Consider the following 14,890-nt stretch of genomic DNA (forward strand, 5'->3'; position numbering starts at 1 on the left):
GAGACAGCTTCCAGCCCTGTGCTGCGGCTGCGGGTGTGCAGGGGCAGGGGAAGGGGCGGGGGGACCGACCGCAGCGTGGCTCACGGGAAGGCCTACTGCTTGGCAATAAACCCATCAGGGTTTAGAGAACTGCTGGCCCCCTCCTCCAGAGGAACAGACCAGCACCTGCAGAATCCCACCCTCCTTCCAGGGAGATCCCGGCTCAGCCACATCTAGTGACCTGAAATGTGTTTTGCAGGAGTGCTCAGAGAAGAGGATGCACGGGAGCATGTTCCCTACGTCTCCATTCATCCACTGCTACGATGATGAGTTTGAAATCAAGAGAAGGGAGAACAGATTGAAAAGAAAGGTTGCAGGTACAGTATATTTTGGGAGATCCCTCCTGACTTTCAGTTCTTTGAAATACTTTTTTCTGTGCTTGCTGCTTTTAGAAATATTGTGGGATTTTTTTCCTGCGTCAGGAAAAGCTATAGGGATTTGAACAGGTAGTCTAACAGTAGTAAAAGATTTGTGACATTATTCAACCATGTCTATCATGGAAATTTACTGTCTCAAAGCCACTAGGTGGGCGTTGTCAGAAGTTTTAATTCTAAAAAATCCACTGACATTAAAAATGCTGTAAACTAGCAGGAAGAGGGTTAAACTGTAATTTGTTAAGGTTCTAATCTGTTGACAGGAAGAAAAACACTGTGGAAAAATCTATCGGACTTTTTTCTAACTTCATACAAACATAAGGAAATCGGTGATGGTTTTCTGCATGGGTATTGAAGTCAAGTGCTCTGTTTTACAGAGATGCAGGAGGCCGGCCTGCTGCCACAGCAGCCAGAGACACCATGGTGGGAAGAAACACATGAGGGGCACAGCTACAAGAAAAAGAGCAAGCATGGGAAAGAGTATGGGAAACACAGCAAAGACAAGGAGCGTCACAAAAAGATGAAGATGTCCCAGGCAGAGACGCACAAAGAAAAGAAACACAGAAGGCATGTTGAAATCGGCCACAATTTGGAGGAGAACTTCCTCAGAGGGTCCAAAAGGCAGGCGTGTAAGGGCAGCAAAACCCGCCACAGGTCCAATTTCAAGGCGTTCTCAGGCGGCAAGACTGTGCATGTGCAGGAGCCTCTGGAAGGTGCTAAAAGGAAGAAGAAATGGAAAAAGCAGAAAGACGATAGTCCTGATATCAACGAGAATTTATTCCTCATAAAACAGAGGGGGAAGAAGTCCAAGCAGAAGTCCTGGTGATGCGGCTGTGGACTCTGGCGTGTGCTGACTCCGGCTCTGTCCTGTCCCTCTCGTAGCGCGCGGGACCCGCGCCCATCCCTGCCCCGCCGGAGCGCGGTGTCACCAGCACCAGGGCTGCACTCTGTGGCCCCAGATGTAATTGGCTGTAAGATTTTTTTTCTTTGCTTGGGGGGGCGTGGGGGGCAAGGGGCCACGCTGGGGCTGGTGGGTTTTGTTTCTTCACTGGTGAGAGGTGGCTCTGCCCGCTGGAGCAGGGTCTGCTGCTGGGGAGCACAGTTTGGGGCTGACACTGGAGAGGCTCACGCTGGGGGGGGAGCTGGGGCAGAGCCCTCTCGGTCCTCTCCAGGGTGCAGCTGGGCACTTTTCCACTTCTTTCCCTCTTGGAAGCTGCTGCAATGTCATTGCCTTGCACTTCGGGACGTGACAGTCTTCCGCTTCACGCTGGGGCGCGGCCATGGGTCCATCGCCCGGTGCCAGCGGCGAGCTCTGCGCTGGCCCCTTCCCTCTCTTTGCCAACAGGGCAGGGGATCAGAGTTCACATCTCCAATTACACACGTCCCTTGTTCCTCTTGATGTGGAAGTTGTGTCTGGAGAAAAGAAGAGTATGATCAATGTATTTGATTCCAGACGTGGTGTTCTAATGTATAGTAATTTTTGTAAAGACAGTTATTTTTGTACACTGGAGTTAAACTAGTGTGTTATTAAAAGCCCTGTAAGAATAAATGCTTCATCAGAGGAACAACCCAAATAAACCTTTACATGAGGGATATAAAACAATGTTTGTTCTACGTTTTCTTGCATTACCAAGCATAATTAAAATCAGTGTCGTCTTCTCTTTCCTGAGCTGAAACTACTGAAACACCTCTGGCAAGAGATTTTCTGGTTTTGAAAAGGAAATTTTCTGTAATCTAGTTTTTCATGACCTACTCTATACCGTACCACTCCCTTTGCTGAGCAATTGATAGTTACTAACAGGCAGTTTCATAAAGTTGCGTGTCCTTTCTTAGTTCTTGCTGAGAAATGGGCACTTGGCTACAGTAGTATTTTAAAATTGGACAGTGTAATCTGTGCTAATGCAAGAAGGGGAAATGGGTAAACTAGAAAAAAAGCAGCACTGTCATTCTGCCAGTAGTATTACATGCTAGTGTTCCCTAAATTCACCACCTTCGTGTTTGGTGAGGTCACCAGTGACAACACTGGTATTTTAGTGACCGTTTCACCTCATGTCAGAGGTGTTCGGAGTAGAGGTTTGCCCACATAATACTTGGCCCAGTCTTGCTTAAATGCATCCTTGTTGCCAACTGAAGTTCATTTTTGCTTAACTTCATTGATTAGTTGATTGAAAATTTCCTCATGATACTGAAAAAGGAAATCACTTTAGGCCCCAATTAAAATGATAAATTAATTTCACTCTTGAAAAGACTTGCCCCTAACTTTGAAACTCGTCCCGTAGGCTGTGTTTTTCATCCCTTTTTGTTAATCGGTACCTGGTTCTATTTGAACAAAAGTCTCCAGTAGCCCTTAGCTGAACCAGCACGTAGACTGGTAGATAGGGAAGGAGGGTTGGTTTAGATTAAGTTCTGAGATCAAACCCAGCTTTTCCAGTGCATCAGTTTGGTCATCTGGGCAGCTGAGTTGTCACAAGGCGAGTTAATCTCTTCTCCAGGAGCTGCACCCTTCTTGTAAGAGCCGATCTGGTGCCGTTCTTGCTCTCATGTCCCCTAAACCTTCCCTGGGGAGAAGTGTCACGATGACGGGGATTCCCAAAGGGACCAGATTCTCCATCTGCAAGAGATGATGTCTTGGAGTTCCACTGCCTGGGGTGGTGGTAGCCCTGCACCTGCCCTCGTGGAGGGTGACTGTGGCTGCTCAGCGTTTCACCCCGTGGCTGTTCGACCTCCGGGGAAACGGGAAACCACCTAAGTACAAAAACAGGGAATGGACAGCACACCTAACCTCTGGTTAGGCAGATTTTAGGGATTTCTCTCCCAGATCTGTTTTCCCCACTGTTTTTCAAGCTAGTATTTAGTAAGTTTGGGGGGTTTTTAAGGTAAAAAATGACTCAGTGAAATTGTGGCCTCCCCTTCTTTTCCCTGTGTGGTGGTGTGGTAAGGACTGGTCCAGGCTCTGGGGGGTTTCAGATCCTCCATGCCTCTCATCTGCTGAGAACATCAAGAGCAGGTGATTTTCTGCTTCACTCCCCTGAGTCAGGAGCATCTGTGCTTTCAGCAATGTCCATGAGGCCAAGGAGAAACCTGATCTGCAGCAGCATCTAAGGCGAGATTGCTGGGAGCCCTCGGTCTGCTTTGAGGGGCATGGTGGGTGCACAGTGGTGTGTCATGGTGAGAAACAGGACAGTGCAGGCCAGGAAAGCATCATCCTGAGAGCCACCACGGCAGGATGCTCTGGAGGGGTTCCCCACGGAGACCTCCTGAGCCCCCGCCTCTGGCTGCTCTCCTTCCACCACTCTCTTCCTCATTTTCAAAGGAACCTGCAAGGAGATAAAATGTGCAGTGCAATCCCCCTCCCGCTTTATGCAGTGACTTTATGTGATGATACATTTTCTTCAGCAGCCTAGCCAAGGCGAGAGGCCACACTGGGAGTGGAAAAACGATACTGGCTGGAATTGCTCAACACGGGGACATCTGGCAGCCCCTGAGCTGAGAGGTGCCGATGCCTTCACGGTGCCCATGCGCGATGTCACGCGGCGGTCAGACGGGGAGTGAGTCGGAGCTTTTCCTGACAACTCCTCTAAAGATAAGGTGCCAGGCCACTGCAGCAAGGGTTACGCCAGCCAGGAGTCCAGAGCTGTTCCTCAGATGATCAGTGGCTTCAGTCAGCAATATGTCACCTTGGAGTCTTCCATGGAATTTTTCAAAACCAGTTATGTGCTGGTGAGCAAAAGCCAGCCTTGTCTCCAGGAGCTGGCGGTGGGAAGTCGAGGCCAGGTAGCTTACAGAGTGCTCGGGTGAAATCCACAGGAGCCTGGCTGTGGTTTGTGGCGGCTGCCTGTCCTACTGCCAGCCCGACTCTACACAGTTCTCCCCTACCCACATCCCCCACAGCTCATCCCAACGGCCCTGAAACCCCCCAGGGATGGGGACTCCCCCCTCCCCGGGCAGCCTGTTCCACTCTCGGACCACTCTTGCTGGGAAACATTTTCTCCTCCTGCCCAGCCTGACCCTCCCCTGGGGCAGTTTCCAGCCGTTCCCTCTTGTCCTGTCCCTGATCCCCTGGGAGCAGAGCCCAGCCCCGGCCTCTCTGCAGTGTCCTGTCAGGAGCTGCAGAGAGGGATGAGGGCTCCCCTCAGCCTCCTCCTCCTCACCCTGAACACTCCCAGCTCCTTCCCTGGCTCCTCACAGGATTGATTCTCCAGCCCTTCCCCAGCCTCGTTGCCCTCCTCTGCCCTCGCTCCAGCCCCCCGAGATCTCTCTGGGGTTGAGGTGCCCAAACCTGGACACAACCCTCCAGGTGTGGCCTCACCAGTGCAGAGCACAGGGGGACTGTCACCTCCCTGCTCCTGCTGGTCACACCAGTGCTGACACAGGCCAGGAGGCCGTTGGCTTTCTCGGCCACCCAGGCACACTGCTGGCTCCTGTTCAGCTGCTTGTCAATTGGAACCCCCAGACCCTTCTCCCCCAGACAGCTCCAGCCACCCCTCCCTGAGCCTGTGGCCATGCAGGGGGTGGTTGTGGCCCAAGGGCAGGACCTGGCACTTGCCCTTGTTGAAGCCCATCCTGATGACGTTGGCCACCGATTCGATCTATCCAGGTCTCTCTGTAGTGTCCCTGTCCTTGTGCAGATCAACACTCCCGCTTCCCTTGGTGTCTGCGAACTCACTGATGACACACTCTGTCCTTATCAAGATCATCAATAAATGGGCCCCACACTGAGCCCTGAGGTCACCACCTGTGACCGGCCGCCAGCTGGATTTAGCTCCACTGACCATCCCTCCCTGGGACTGTCCGTCCAGCCAGGGCCTCACCCAGCGGACTGTTCTCTCACCCAGGCCATGGGCAGACAGTTTTCCTATGAGAATTCTACGGGGAACTGTGTCAAATGCTTTTCAAATGCCCAGGTCAAATATCCACAGCTTTTCCCTTGTCCAATAGTCGGGTCATCTTGTCACAGGAGGAGATCAGGTCTGTCAGACAGGACCTGCCTTTCATAACCCCGTGCTGACTGGGCCTGATCCCTAGCTGTCCATTAGATGACTTGTAATGGCACCCGAGGTGACCTGCTCCACGACCTCCCCTGGCACCGAGGGCACACTCACAGGTCTGTAGTTCCCTGGATCCTCCTTTCTGCCTCTCGTGTAGATGGGTGTCACATTTGCCACCCTCCAGTCCAACGGAACCTCCCCAGTCAGCCATGACTCCAGGTAAATCATGGACGGCGGCTTGGCGAGCACATCTGCCAGCTCCCTCAGCACCCTTGGGTGTAACCCGCCCACTCCCACAGACGTGTGTGCGTCCACATGGTGCAGCTGTTCTCCGACCCCCTCCTCTTCAACTGTGCTGACCTCAGTCTGCTCCCCCTCCCCATCTCCCAGCTCCTGAGGATGGGTGACCAGGGAACAGCCAGTTCCACTGCTACAGACTGAGAGATGCTGCAGCAACACAAACAAACTGGGGCATTAACCACAAGTCCACTTAGGTCATGGCAGGTTAAGATATCAGCCCAAGCACTGACTTATGTCAGGCTTTGCACAGCAAGACAGAGCAAATCTGCTGTAGAGATCCCACCAGAGAATTCGGAGAAGACTCAGAGGGTTCAGGTAATGCAGCTAGCAGGTAAAGGCTGACAGGAATGAGGCTGGTTTTCTTAGAGAAAAGCAACTGGGTAGATAAGGTGTGAAGGAAAATGGCTGCTCTTGATATGAGCACATGCTTGAAGATCAGGAAGAAAGGTGTAGCTGAGCAACTAAGACCTAAAAATGATAAATCTGATGGGGACCAACCTGCAATGGGGCAGAGCGAGGTCAAGGGTGCCCATGGCCAGGCACTGCGGGGCTGGAGATCAGGAGAACCAGGACTCTACATCCCACCAGCTGCCTGGGACTGCCCTGTCTTCAACAATTACTCCCCAGGCTGGGGTAGTGCTCGAGCACCTGGAATCTCACAACCAGCGCACTCCAGTCCAGCTTCAAAACCCTCCCTCGGAGCGGGCGCTGAAGCCTTCCTGCACACGGGAGCGGCGAGGTGCAGCGCAGCGACGAGGATTTGTCTCTTGCAGCCAGCAGAGCTGCGGCAGGACCCTCGTTTGCAGACGTTTCCAGCCCCAGCGATGGAGTCCCACAGCGCACACCCAGTCAGTGAACCTTCTCCCTCAGACTGTTAAACTTCATGTGGACCAGTCAGATCATCTCTGCTTACGGGCTGGAGAAACAAAACCAAGTGTCTGGTCTGTGCCCAGGCCGTGGGCTCCACTCTTGGGTCTTTGTCTCGGGCCACTTGAAACAAAAAGGGTTGTGTCTGGCACCAGCAGATGGCCACTGGTAATCGGTGCCTCCCAGCACCACTAGTAATGCTTCTGCCTAGAATTTTTCAGAGCTTCGTGCAAAAGTCATAGAGTTGGAGATGTTTTTGCATTAGCTGAGAAGGACAGAATAAGGAAAAGGGCAAAAACGGATGATGCATTTTACACCAGCAAAAACATCACCACATTAGGCACTAGTTAAAGGGAATTGCTGTGTTAAAGTCCTGGACCAGATGACTGAGTTACTTTCATCAAGCTCCATTTTATCCTATTAAACCAAAATGTACTTCAGCCTGTCATTCCTCCCACCTGCGTTTTTCCCCCTCCTTGAAAGAACTGTCAGTCTTTACTCTAGAGATGCCTGGGACTGAAAAACATGCTTTGTCCCAGGAGAGGATGATGTCTCAAGGTCACAGCTGATGTGCACTGGTGAAGCAGCATGAGGAAACCTACATTGCGTGAATAAATGAAGGGCCGTAGCTCAGCCCAGGCTCTGGAGGAGGCAAGATGGATGGATCAAAAGGTCAGAGTCTTGTTTGGTAATGGGGGCAGTTGTCCCAGGAGTGAAGAGGGGAGAAGAGAGTATTTGGTCCATCATTTGTTGCAGCCGCTACACAGCAAGGTTGAGGAAGGATTGCTGAGAGTTGAGGTGCACACCAGCACTCACTGGGAGGGGTTTAAACACAGTGCAACAGAGGGTTGCCTCCTACCTTAAGCTTTCTTCTCTCTCAGGTCTGCCCAAAAATATTAATTTATATCTCTCTCACTCTCTCAAGGCAAGAGCTTTTGTAGAATCTGCTGGGAAAGTCATTTAACCAGGCGTTCCTGCGGCTGCCTCCTGGCCCAGAGCCCTGGCCTGCGGCCCCGAGGAGGGGGCAGAGGGTGATCTGCTCCCGCGTTGCCAGTGCCAGATCATCAGGGCAGCACCAGGCACAAGCAGCATCCTGCGGAGGGGATGGGGACAAAGTCGGGCTTCCCCCATCAGGCGGGGTCTGGCCAGACTGCGCTGCTTCGTCCCAGCTGCCACCAGCGCTGGCTCTGCCTTGGGCCCCCCGGCTCTCCGCCCTGACACCCACTTTGTCAGCAGACGGTGAAGGTGTTTGCCCCGGGGGGTCCCTGCAGCCTGATGTTGGTTCCTGAACTGCCCAGGACACCCCAGTGTGGAGCTGTGTCCCAGTCCTGCGCAGGCAGAGGCCGCGGTGGGAGTGGGGGTGCTGGGCTCGGGAGGGAGCGGTTGTGGCCCCGTTTTGCTGGTGTGGAGCCAAAGCCCAGGCAGTTGTGCCTGAGGCCTGCAGCACCCTCGCAGCGCTGCCCCTAACACCGCCCTCCTTCCCTCCTGGGCAAGGAGCCGTGGCCGCTTGGGCAGATCTCCCAGTCCCTGATCGGTGCCAAGAAGTGTCACTTCGGAGCTGGGATTTGATCTGTGTGCTTCGCAGCAGAACTCACCGGCTTTGGCGTTCATCCTTCACCGCAGCTCGGAGGACACCGTTACCTCCCTGCTCTGGGAACCCTAAGGCCAGTTTGTCTGACGAACAATTGGTTTTGTTTCAAGGCAGCAGCCCATCTCCGTTGGGAAGAGGAATATCCCCTCTGGTCTCTGCTGGACACACAGGACCTCACGTCCCCCCATGGCCACACAGTGGGAGGCCCACGCACCCCCACCCCACGCACTGCGACCATGGCAGCGCGGGCTCAAGCCCCAGCACCCATGTTCGCTGCCACAGGTGGATGTTATGGAAGGTACCCCTCCCCGCAGAGCTGCTGGCAGGGAAGGGGCTGTGGCTGGAGGATGGGCCGGACCCGCGGGGTGGCGTGGTGCTGCCAAGCCGGGCTGCAGGAGGGCACATGCCCGGCCATGCTGCTGAAGGAGGAATTTTGAGAGCCAGGCAGCACCGTTGTGGTTCCCTGAAGCAAGATGTGCCTTGTCTGTGCTAGAGCCAAAGGCATCCCCCGCCAGCACCACAAGGAGATCGCCCTCTCGGAGCAAGGACCTCCCGGAGCCGTTGGACCCGGAGGAGGGCACAGCGCCCGCGGGGCCAGCAAACTCAGGGTGCGTGTGTCCTCCGCTGAACTGCCCTCGTGGTTACCTAAACATCACGCCTGTAGGTCAGGAAGACCCTGCCCAGGGGAAGACCCTTCCCCTCAGCACGCACAGTGGTGGAAGAGTCTGCCAGCAGTATTATAATTGTATGTAAATTACCGTCCAGTCATCCTAGAGAGGAGGGACTTTGAAAATCACTGACTCTGCAAGTTCTGTGCATAAAGACAGCACAGAAAGTCCCGCTGGTGTGCTTGATTTGTGGGAGAGCACTGAGCATCCAGGCTTGGGCAGCCCTAAAACAAACAAGCGACGTCTCTGCAGGGTGCGGCTGTTGGTCCGTTGCACTCCGGCCATGCACACCCTTTTCAGAGAACAGCACCTGCCCGGGAGCTGGTGGAAGCGTGGAGGGTGCTGGTGTGCGGGAGCAGCCAGAGGCCCCGTCCCCTCAGGGGGCAGCTGTGGGTCCTTCCCGATGCAGCACAGCAGAAGCAGGGGGAGCCACCCTGGTGTGGGACCGTTGTCTCACTATTGGGCAAGAAGCAGATTTGCTGTGATGGGTTTGTCCCGTGAGGGCACAGACCCTGCTCCTTCCCCAGAGGCAGCGGAGTCGGGGTCAGGACCCCCCAGGCGAGCTGTTGAGCTGGTCCCAGTGAGCAGTGAGTGTCACCGCAGCCACGGGATGACATTAACCATCTTCACCCCCTGTCATTTTGCTTCCCCAGCAGCTCCAGACTGGAGCCAGCCCTGCCGAGCCAGGTCCTGTCCATGGTGAACCTGCAGACCCACAACCCTCGGGACAGGCTCGCTTTCACCCACAGATCTGGTTTCACCCCCTGATTTTCTCCAAAAAGCAGATCGTGCCCACTGTGCAATCACCCATCGGAGCACACCCAGGACAGATACTGTATTTATTCAAGCCTGAGTGCTCAGTGAACTTTTCCACAAATCAAGCACCCAACAGCAGGTTTTTGTAATCCTTTTATACACAAAAATCAGAGGTTAGTGCTTTTCCAAACCCTGATATCGAATACTGGTTAGTGATTAACCTACAGCTTACACAATGCTGCTACAACTGTGCGTGCTCGGGGGAAGGGTCTTCACCTGGGCAAGGGTCTCTGTGACCTGGGGGGGTGTTTTCAGTATTCTGATGAAGGTAGTTCACTGTCAGGACACTTGAAAGTTAGTTTCATTGCCAAATTGTCAAATAACTCATCCTCAGCACGATCCCAAACATTCTCTCTGTGCTCCAGGACGTTCCACTGATTTTCTAGGGTTTCGAGATCAAAGCCCGTCCTTCATGAATTCCCTCTCGCTCTCCGAATGTGCGGTAGCTGTAGCTGCCAAGGTTGCCCTTAGCCCTGGCTACCAGGAGCTGTGTTACTGTCCCTGAGCGGCTTCCAGAGCGATGAGGTTTTCCTGGGGACCGAGGCGCTGCAGAAGCCCACCCGAGGTTCAGTTTGTGGGACTGGGGGGACGGGGAGGTCTCAGCACACTGGACTTTCTCACCCATCCTGGTTGACGAGCCCCTTTGAGACAGAACGGCGTTCTGATGGCGAGCCACCAGCTCCCACCAGGGACTGGCCCCTTCCCAAAACTGGGTTTTCTTTTTGTGTGAAGAGATTTCTCCTTCCTTGCCCACTCCTCTCAGGTAGTCCCCCAAATGCCCCCACTCCCCCCTCACTGGCAGGGGTGCACAGGTCCAGCATCCACAAAAACACTTCTCCTGTGGAAATGGGGTTGAACTCAGCTCACAGCCTGGGCATTGCTCTGGAAGAGGGTTTGAGCCATGAGTTGAAACGCTAAGTCTGGACTAAAGCCTGTCCTCTTTCTCACCATGGTGGCACAAGCCTTCTCAGGTGTTCTCCAGGGGTGCAGCTCTTGCTCTGCCAGAGTTATTAACAAGGCAAAAAGTACAGTGGGCTGACAACACGCGAGCGCGGGAAGGGGCCCACACGGAACAAGCGCTCTGCTGGGGGTCAGGGGAGCAGGACTGACAGGCACTGGGAAAGTCTGTCTCCAGCCCTGCGACTCCCTGATCACCACGTCCTGCAGAAGTTCGCTCTCATCCTGCTCTTCAGCGCTTAGGCAGAACATAAGTGCTAAGAACCCCGCGGTATGGGAAATCCAGCGCACGCTGAAGCAGACAAAGCAAAGTGTTAAACCTCCTCCTCCTGCTCTTAGTTTGTGTGTTAAGAGGTTTCTATTGAATTCCTGGTGGATTTTCTATGCACCATGGTTATTCATTTTGTCTTGCAATTTTTCCTTTAATTATTTACTTTCTACAAGAGACCAAAGTCAACACCAAGCTGTAAAATAATATACTTTTTAAAATACACACACTTACTCATTCTGAGCTTTTTTAAACTTTTAAAATACATTAGCAGAACTGCCTCAGTTGAAGGTAGGAAGCACTACGTAGAGTGGGTGTTGTGTGCAGGTTGACCCCTCATCATCTCCTCTAGCGCGCTGATTTGGTACCTAAATTCCTCTATTTTCTGTCTTGTACAAGAGTGAGAGAAAGGCAGAGGAGTTAGACTAATGCCCTGACAGGCAGAACTGTCTCACAGGGGTGCGGGGGCCTGAGCAGCAGCTGCATCTGTCCTCAGTCCAGGCAGAGGTTTGAGGCGGGGAGGTGCAAGCCAGCGGCTGCATGTCCCTTCACTCCCGTCTGCTGGCGTGGATGGGGACACCCTGGGAAGCAGAAGAAAGCCACATCGCCCCAGCATTGCTTCCCTGAGCCTTTTGGGGAACAGGATCTCACACCAGCAGCACGACCAGCTGGAGGGAAGCAGGGCCGGAGGGGAGCGGGGTGGGCAGCGCGGCGGCAGGACGGTGGCAGGGACGAGCCACCGGCACCACCGGGAACACTGGGAGCACCGAGGGTGGAGATGGAGATGGAGCTGCCTCATCCCACGCAGTGGGTTACAAGGGGGTGAATCGTTTGGATTCCTTCCAAGAGCCTGAGTGCTCGTGGAAGACCCTCAGGGCGGGTCAAGTCGCCATAGTGACCCAGAGGAACAACTGGGCTGGTGACTTTATTAACTGACCACTTCAGGGAGTGAACAGAGACAACTTGGCAACCATCACCTGAAAACCTCCCACCAGGAATAAAGTCCCTTTAGAACTGATAACCTTCGACGAATGAGTAAAAGCACTTTGGCAATGAGACTGTTTTTCTAACAACATGTCAATACTGATCAGAATTAGCACAAAACTCATATACGTGAATATATGTAAGAAAGAGAGAGAGAGCAGAAAGAGGACAGAGCAGAGAGAGGAAGGGACAGGAAAAGGGGAATCACGGCCCTTGGATCCCACGTTGTCATGGAGTAACCAGCTTGGCCTGTAGGCAGTGGGTCGACAAAGACACAGGTGGGTGCTGTCTGCATATAATCTTCCTTTTGCACGCGCAGTCGATTGTTCCAGAAGCTTTTCATTTCCTCTGGCTTGGACCTGCTCAGTGAGGCAAGTTCTGTCTCTGGGCAACATCAGGAGGGAGGGGAGAGAAATGTCCCACTGCCCCCCTCTGCAGAGCTTGCTCTGCTTCCCCCTGCCAGCATCCCACCCGACATGTCTGGGACACCCTCTGTACCGACAGTCTATTCTCTAGGAACAGTCTGTGACAGAGCCGAGCCCAGAGCAGCCGTGGCACAGGGCCCACGCCGGGACAGATGCCCGTGGCCAAGCAGGGTCCAGCTGACAGGACACCCGGCGCAGCAGTGCCGCAGCGGTGCCGCAGCGGAGGGGGGACCCGCCCGCAGCCCCTCGCACCGTCCCGCTCCCCCAGTGCAGGTCTGGTCTCTGCAACCCTGAGTCTCTCCCGGCTGCCTTCCCTGTGTCCATCGACACCGATGGGGATTTTCAGACAGTTACAGCTGGTGGTGGCACTGCATGGCACGACAGCCAGTAATTGCACTTTTTTGCATTGCAAAACGATTATTAGCACCTCAGTTCATTATCAAAGCAAATTTAATTTTTCAATGTAAAGGAGCCAGTTGTATTTATAAAGGAAACACTGTTGATATAGCTAGAAAAAATTAATTCATGACAAATGTAAGGAAAATTAATAGTCTTTAACCAGGACAATATTTGACTGTGTCTAATTGTGCTTTGCCAGGTAAAGTACACTATCTTTGAAAAGTCCTGACAGAGATTCTCACAGAAACATTTTACACTTCTTCTGATGAAACTGCATTTAAACACTGGGGTTTTTAATTAACCTTGTGCCAGTCTGGTCAAATCATGTAAAAACTGTTGTGGAAACTCAGTATTCTCTCGTGTATTTGTGCACTGGCAGAGGCGTTGTGTACATTCAGGAAGGTCTTGTTTAATCCAAACCCATCCAGGCAGAAAAAAAGGGATGGGAGAAAACAGCAAGGCAGCGTGGCCAGGGAGGGCCTCTGGACCACGGGTGCAGGTGTTCGCCGGCGGGTGCAAGGGCAGGACAAGTCCCAGGGCAGGACACGTCCCTGGATGATCTCCACCAGGCAGGGTCTGCCTTGGCAGATCCCCCTCTTCGGCCTGACCGTGGCCCACGGAGCCTGCAGACAAGGGTGGCCACAGGGACACCAACAGTGAAAGTTTCAGAGGGTATTAAGGGGGTCGGGGTGAGGGAATGTGACAGAGACACGTAGGGCTCTGGTTCTCCTCGGAGGTCGTTTGCCAGTGAGAACAGGCTGATGCAGGTGACATTTTGAACAGTGCTTGTGCGTGGCAGGAGCAGGCTCACCAGAAGAGGCACAAGCCAGCCAAGGTGCTGGGTCAGAGCACCAGAGGGTCTGTTTCTGCTCGGTTCTGCGAAGGTCTCCACGTCCCAGCCATGGCTCAGCCCTTCTGAGGCGCATCCATCTCCATCCCTTGGTCGTGACGGCCGCTATCCTGACCAACCGCGGCAGGAGAGCTGCGTCCTCCCTGTGAAGGAATCCTAGGTACAGACCCCCAGGACGGGGCATGGGCTCGCTAACATGTCCCCATCACACTGGCGCAGGGAGCGGTCTCTCAGGCCGCTGCTTCCAGTGCCAATGCTCCCACCACCAGACGGCAGGTCAGGCTCCAGCGGTGTGTGACTCCGGGACAGACCCGGGTCAGAGTTTTGCACCTCATCTTGTTCACACCCGTGTTGTTCGCCAGCTGCAGCCGATGCCAGAGGGGGGAGCAGGACGGTGCTGGCTGCGGGTGCCTGCAGGTGGGTTGATGCTTCCTGCTCTTGGAGGAGATCCAGAGCTTCTCCAAGCGTTGGGAAGGCAATCTGGATGGGACCAGGGGATGAAAGCACCAGGATGGGCCCCCCCCATTTTCCTTGCAGGGTGTGGGTGTTGCCGAGGGAACATGTGCCCCCCCAGGGCCCTCCACCAACCCCAGGACAGTCCCAGCCTCTCACCCCACCACGGTGCTCGGCTCTCCCCAGGACAGCCTGGAAACGCGCCGTCTTCTCAACTCAGCCTGCCAACTTGAAGCCAATTTGCATTGGATAATTATTTTCAATTAAGTGATAACAATCCTGCTCTGAACAGAAATAATCTTGTCCAAAGGCCAAACAGTTTATCCCGTCTCGGAGACGAGGCTGCAGCTTTGTGCTGGCACACATCAGTGTGGGGGGTGTTATCATTCAAGGGGTGCATGCGGCGGTGGCCGGGGAGGGACACACTGACGAAGCTGCGAAAAGCCACCACCGCACCCCCGGGCCCCTGCCAGCACCCGCTTCTCCTGCACAGACCCACCAGCCCCCTTCCCTCTCCCCCGGCCAGCTGAGGGGGTTTGCAGCCCCGGCACTTCCACCGCGGGTGGGAGCAGAGCGGGTTTTCAACCCCAGACCCCGCCTGCCCACAGGCTGTGGGAGCAAGGCACGGCCCCGATCCCTGCCACGCACCCCACCGCGCCAACACAAGCTTCAACATCGCCAGCACCTTCCCGGCTGGCACCGTCCCCGCGGAGCAGCCGCCCGGGGCCCTCCCGGTGTCACACCCCTGCGCGGGTGTGCTGCGCTCTGCAGAGCGGCACGAGCCCCCCAGGGTCAGCCGGGTGCCACCCTCAACGCGGTGTCACCGGAAAGGACAAGCAGGACAGCTGCCACCAAAGCGCGGGGTCAGCTGGGGCCTGGTCTGCCCTCGGCGGGGCAAGGACCCTCCCGAC

General features: G+C 54.5%; 1 protein-coding gene across 2 annotated transcripts in view; it reads left to right on the forward strand.

Annotated features, from left to right (window-relative positions):
- The window catches only part of ZCCHC7 (zinc finger CCHC-type containing 7), a 124,916-nt gene that overhangs the window by 106,672 nt on the left and 3,354 nt on the right, over positions 1 to 14,890 (forward strand). The window contains exons 9-12 of one of the 2 annotated variants that reach the window (XR_003400234.1): positions 239 to 356; positions 791 to 1,282; positions 7,884 to 7,887; positions 10,131 to 10,134. Coding sequence is in view for 1 of the 2 variants with exons in the window: in XM_026866897.1 (XP_026722698.1) it covers positions 239 to 356; positions 791 to 1,239 (567 nt within the window). In the remaining variant the exon portion in view is untranslated. Of the gene's footprint in view, positions 1 to 238; positions 357 to 790; positions 1,392 to 7,883; positions 7,888 to 10,130; positions 10,135 to 14,890 lie in introns of those variants that run through there. The other variant, XM_026866897.1, reaches the window with a different exon arrangement.

Source organism: Athene cunicularia (assembly GCF_003259725.1).
Source record: "Athene cunicularia isolate RWA chromosome Z unlocalized genomic scaffold, athCun1 chrZ_part5, whole genome shotgun sequence".
Classification (NCBI taxonomy): Eukaryota; Metazoa; Chordata; class Aves; order Strigiformes; family Strigidae; genus Athene; species Athene cunicularia.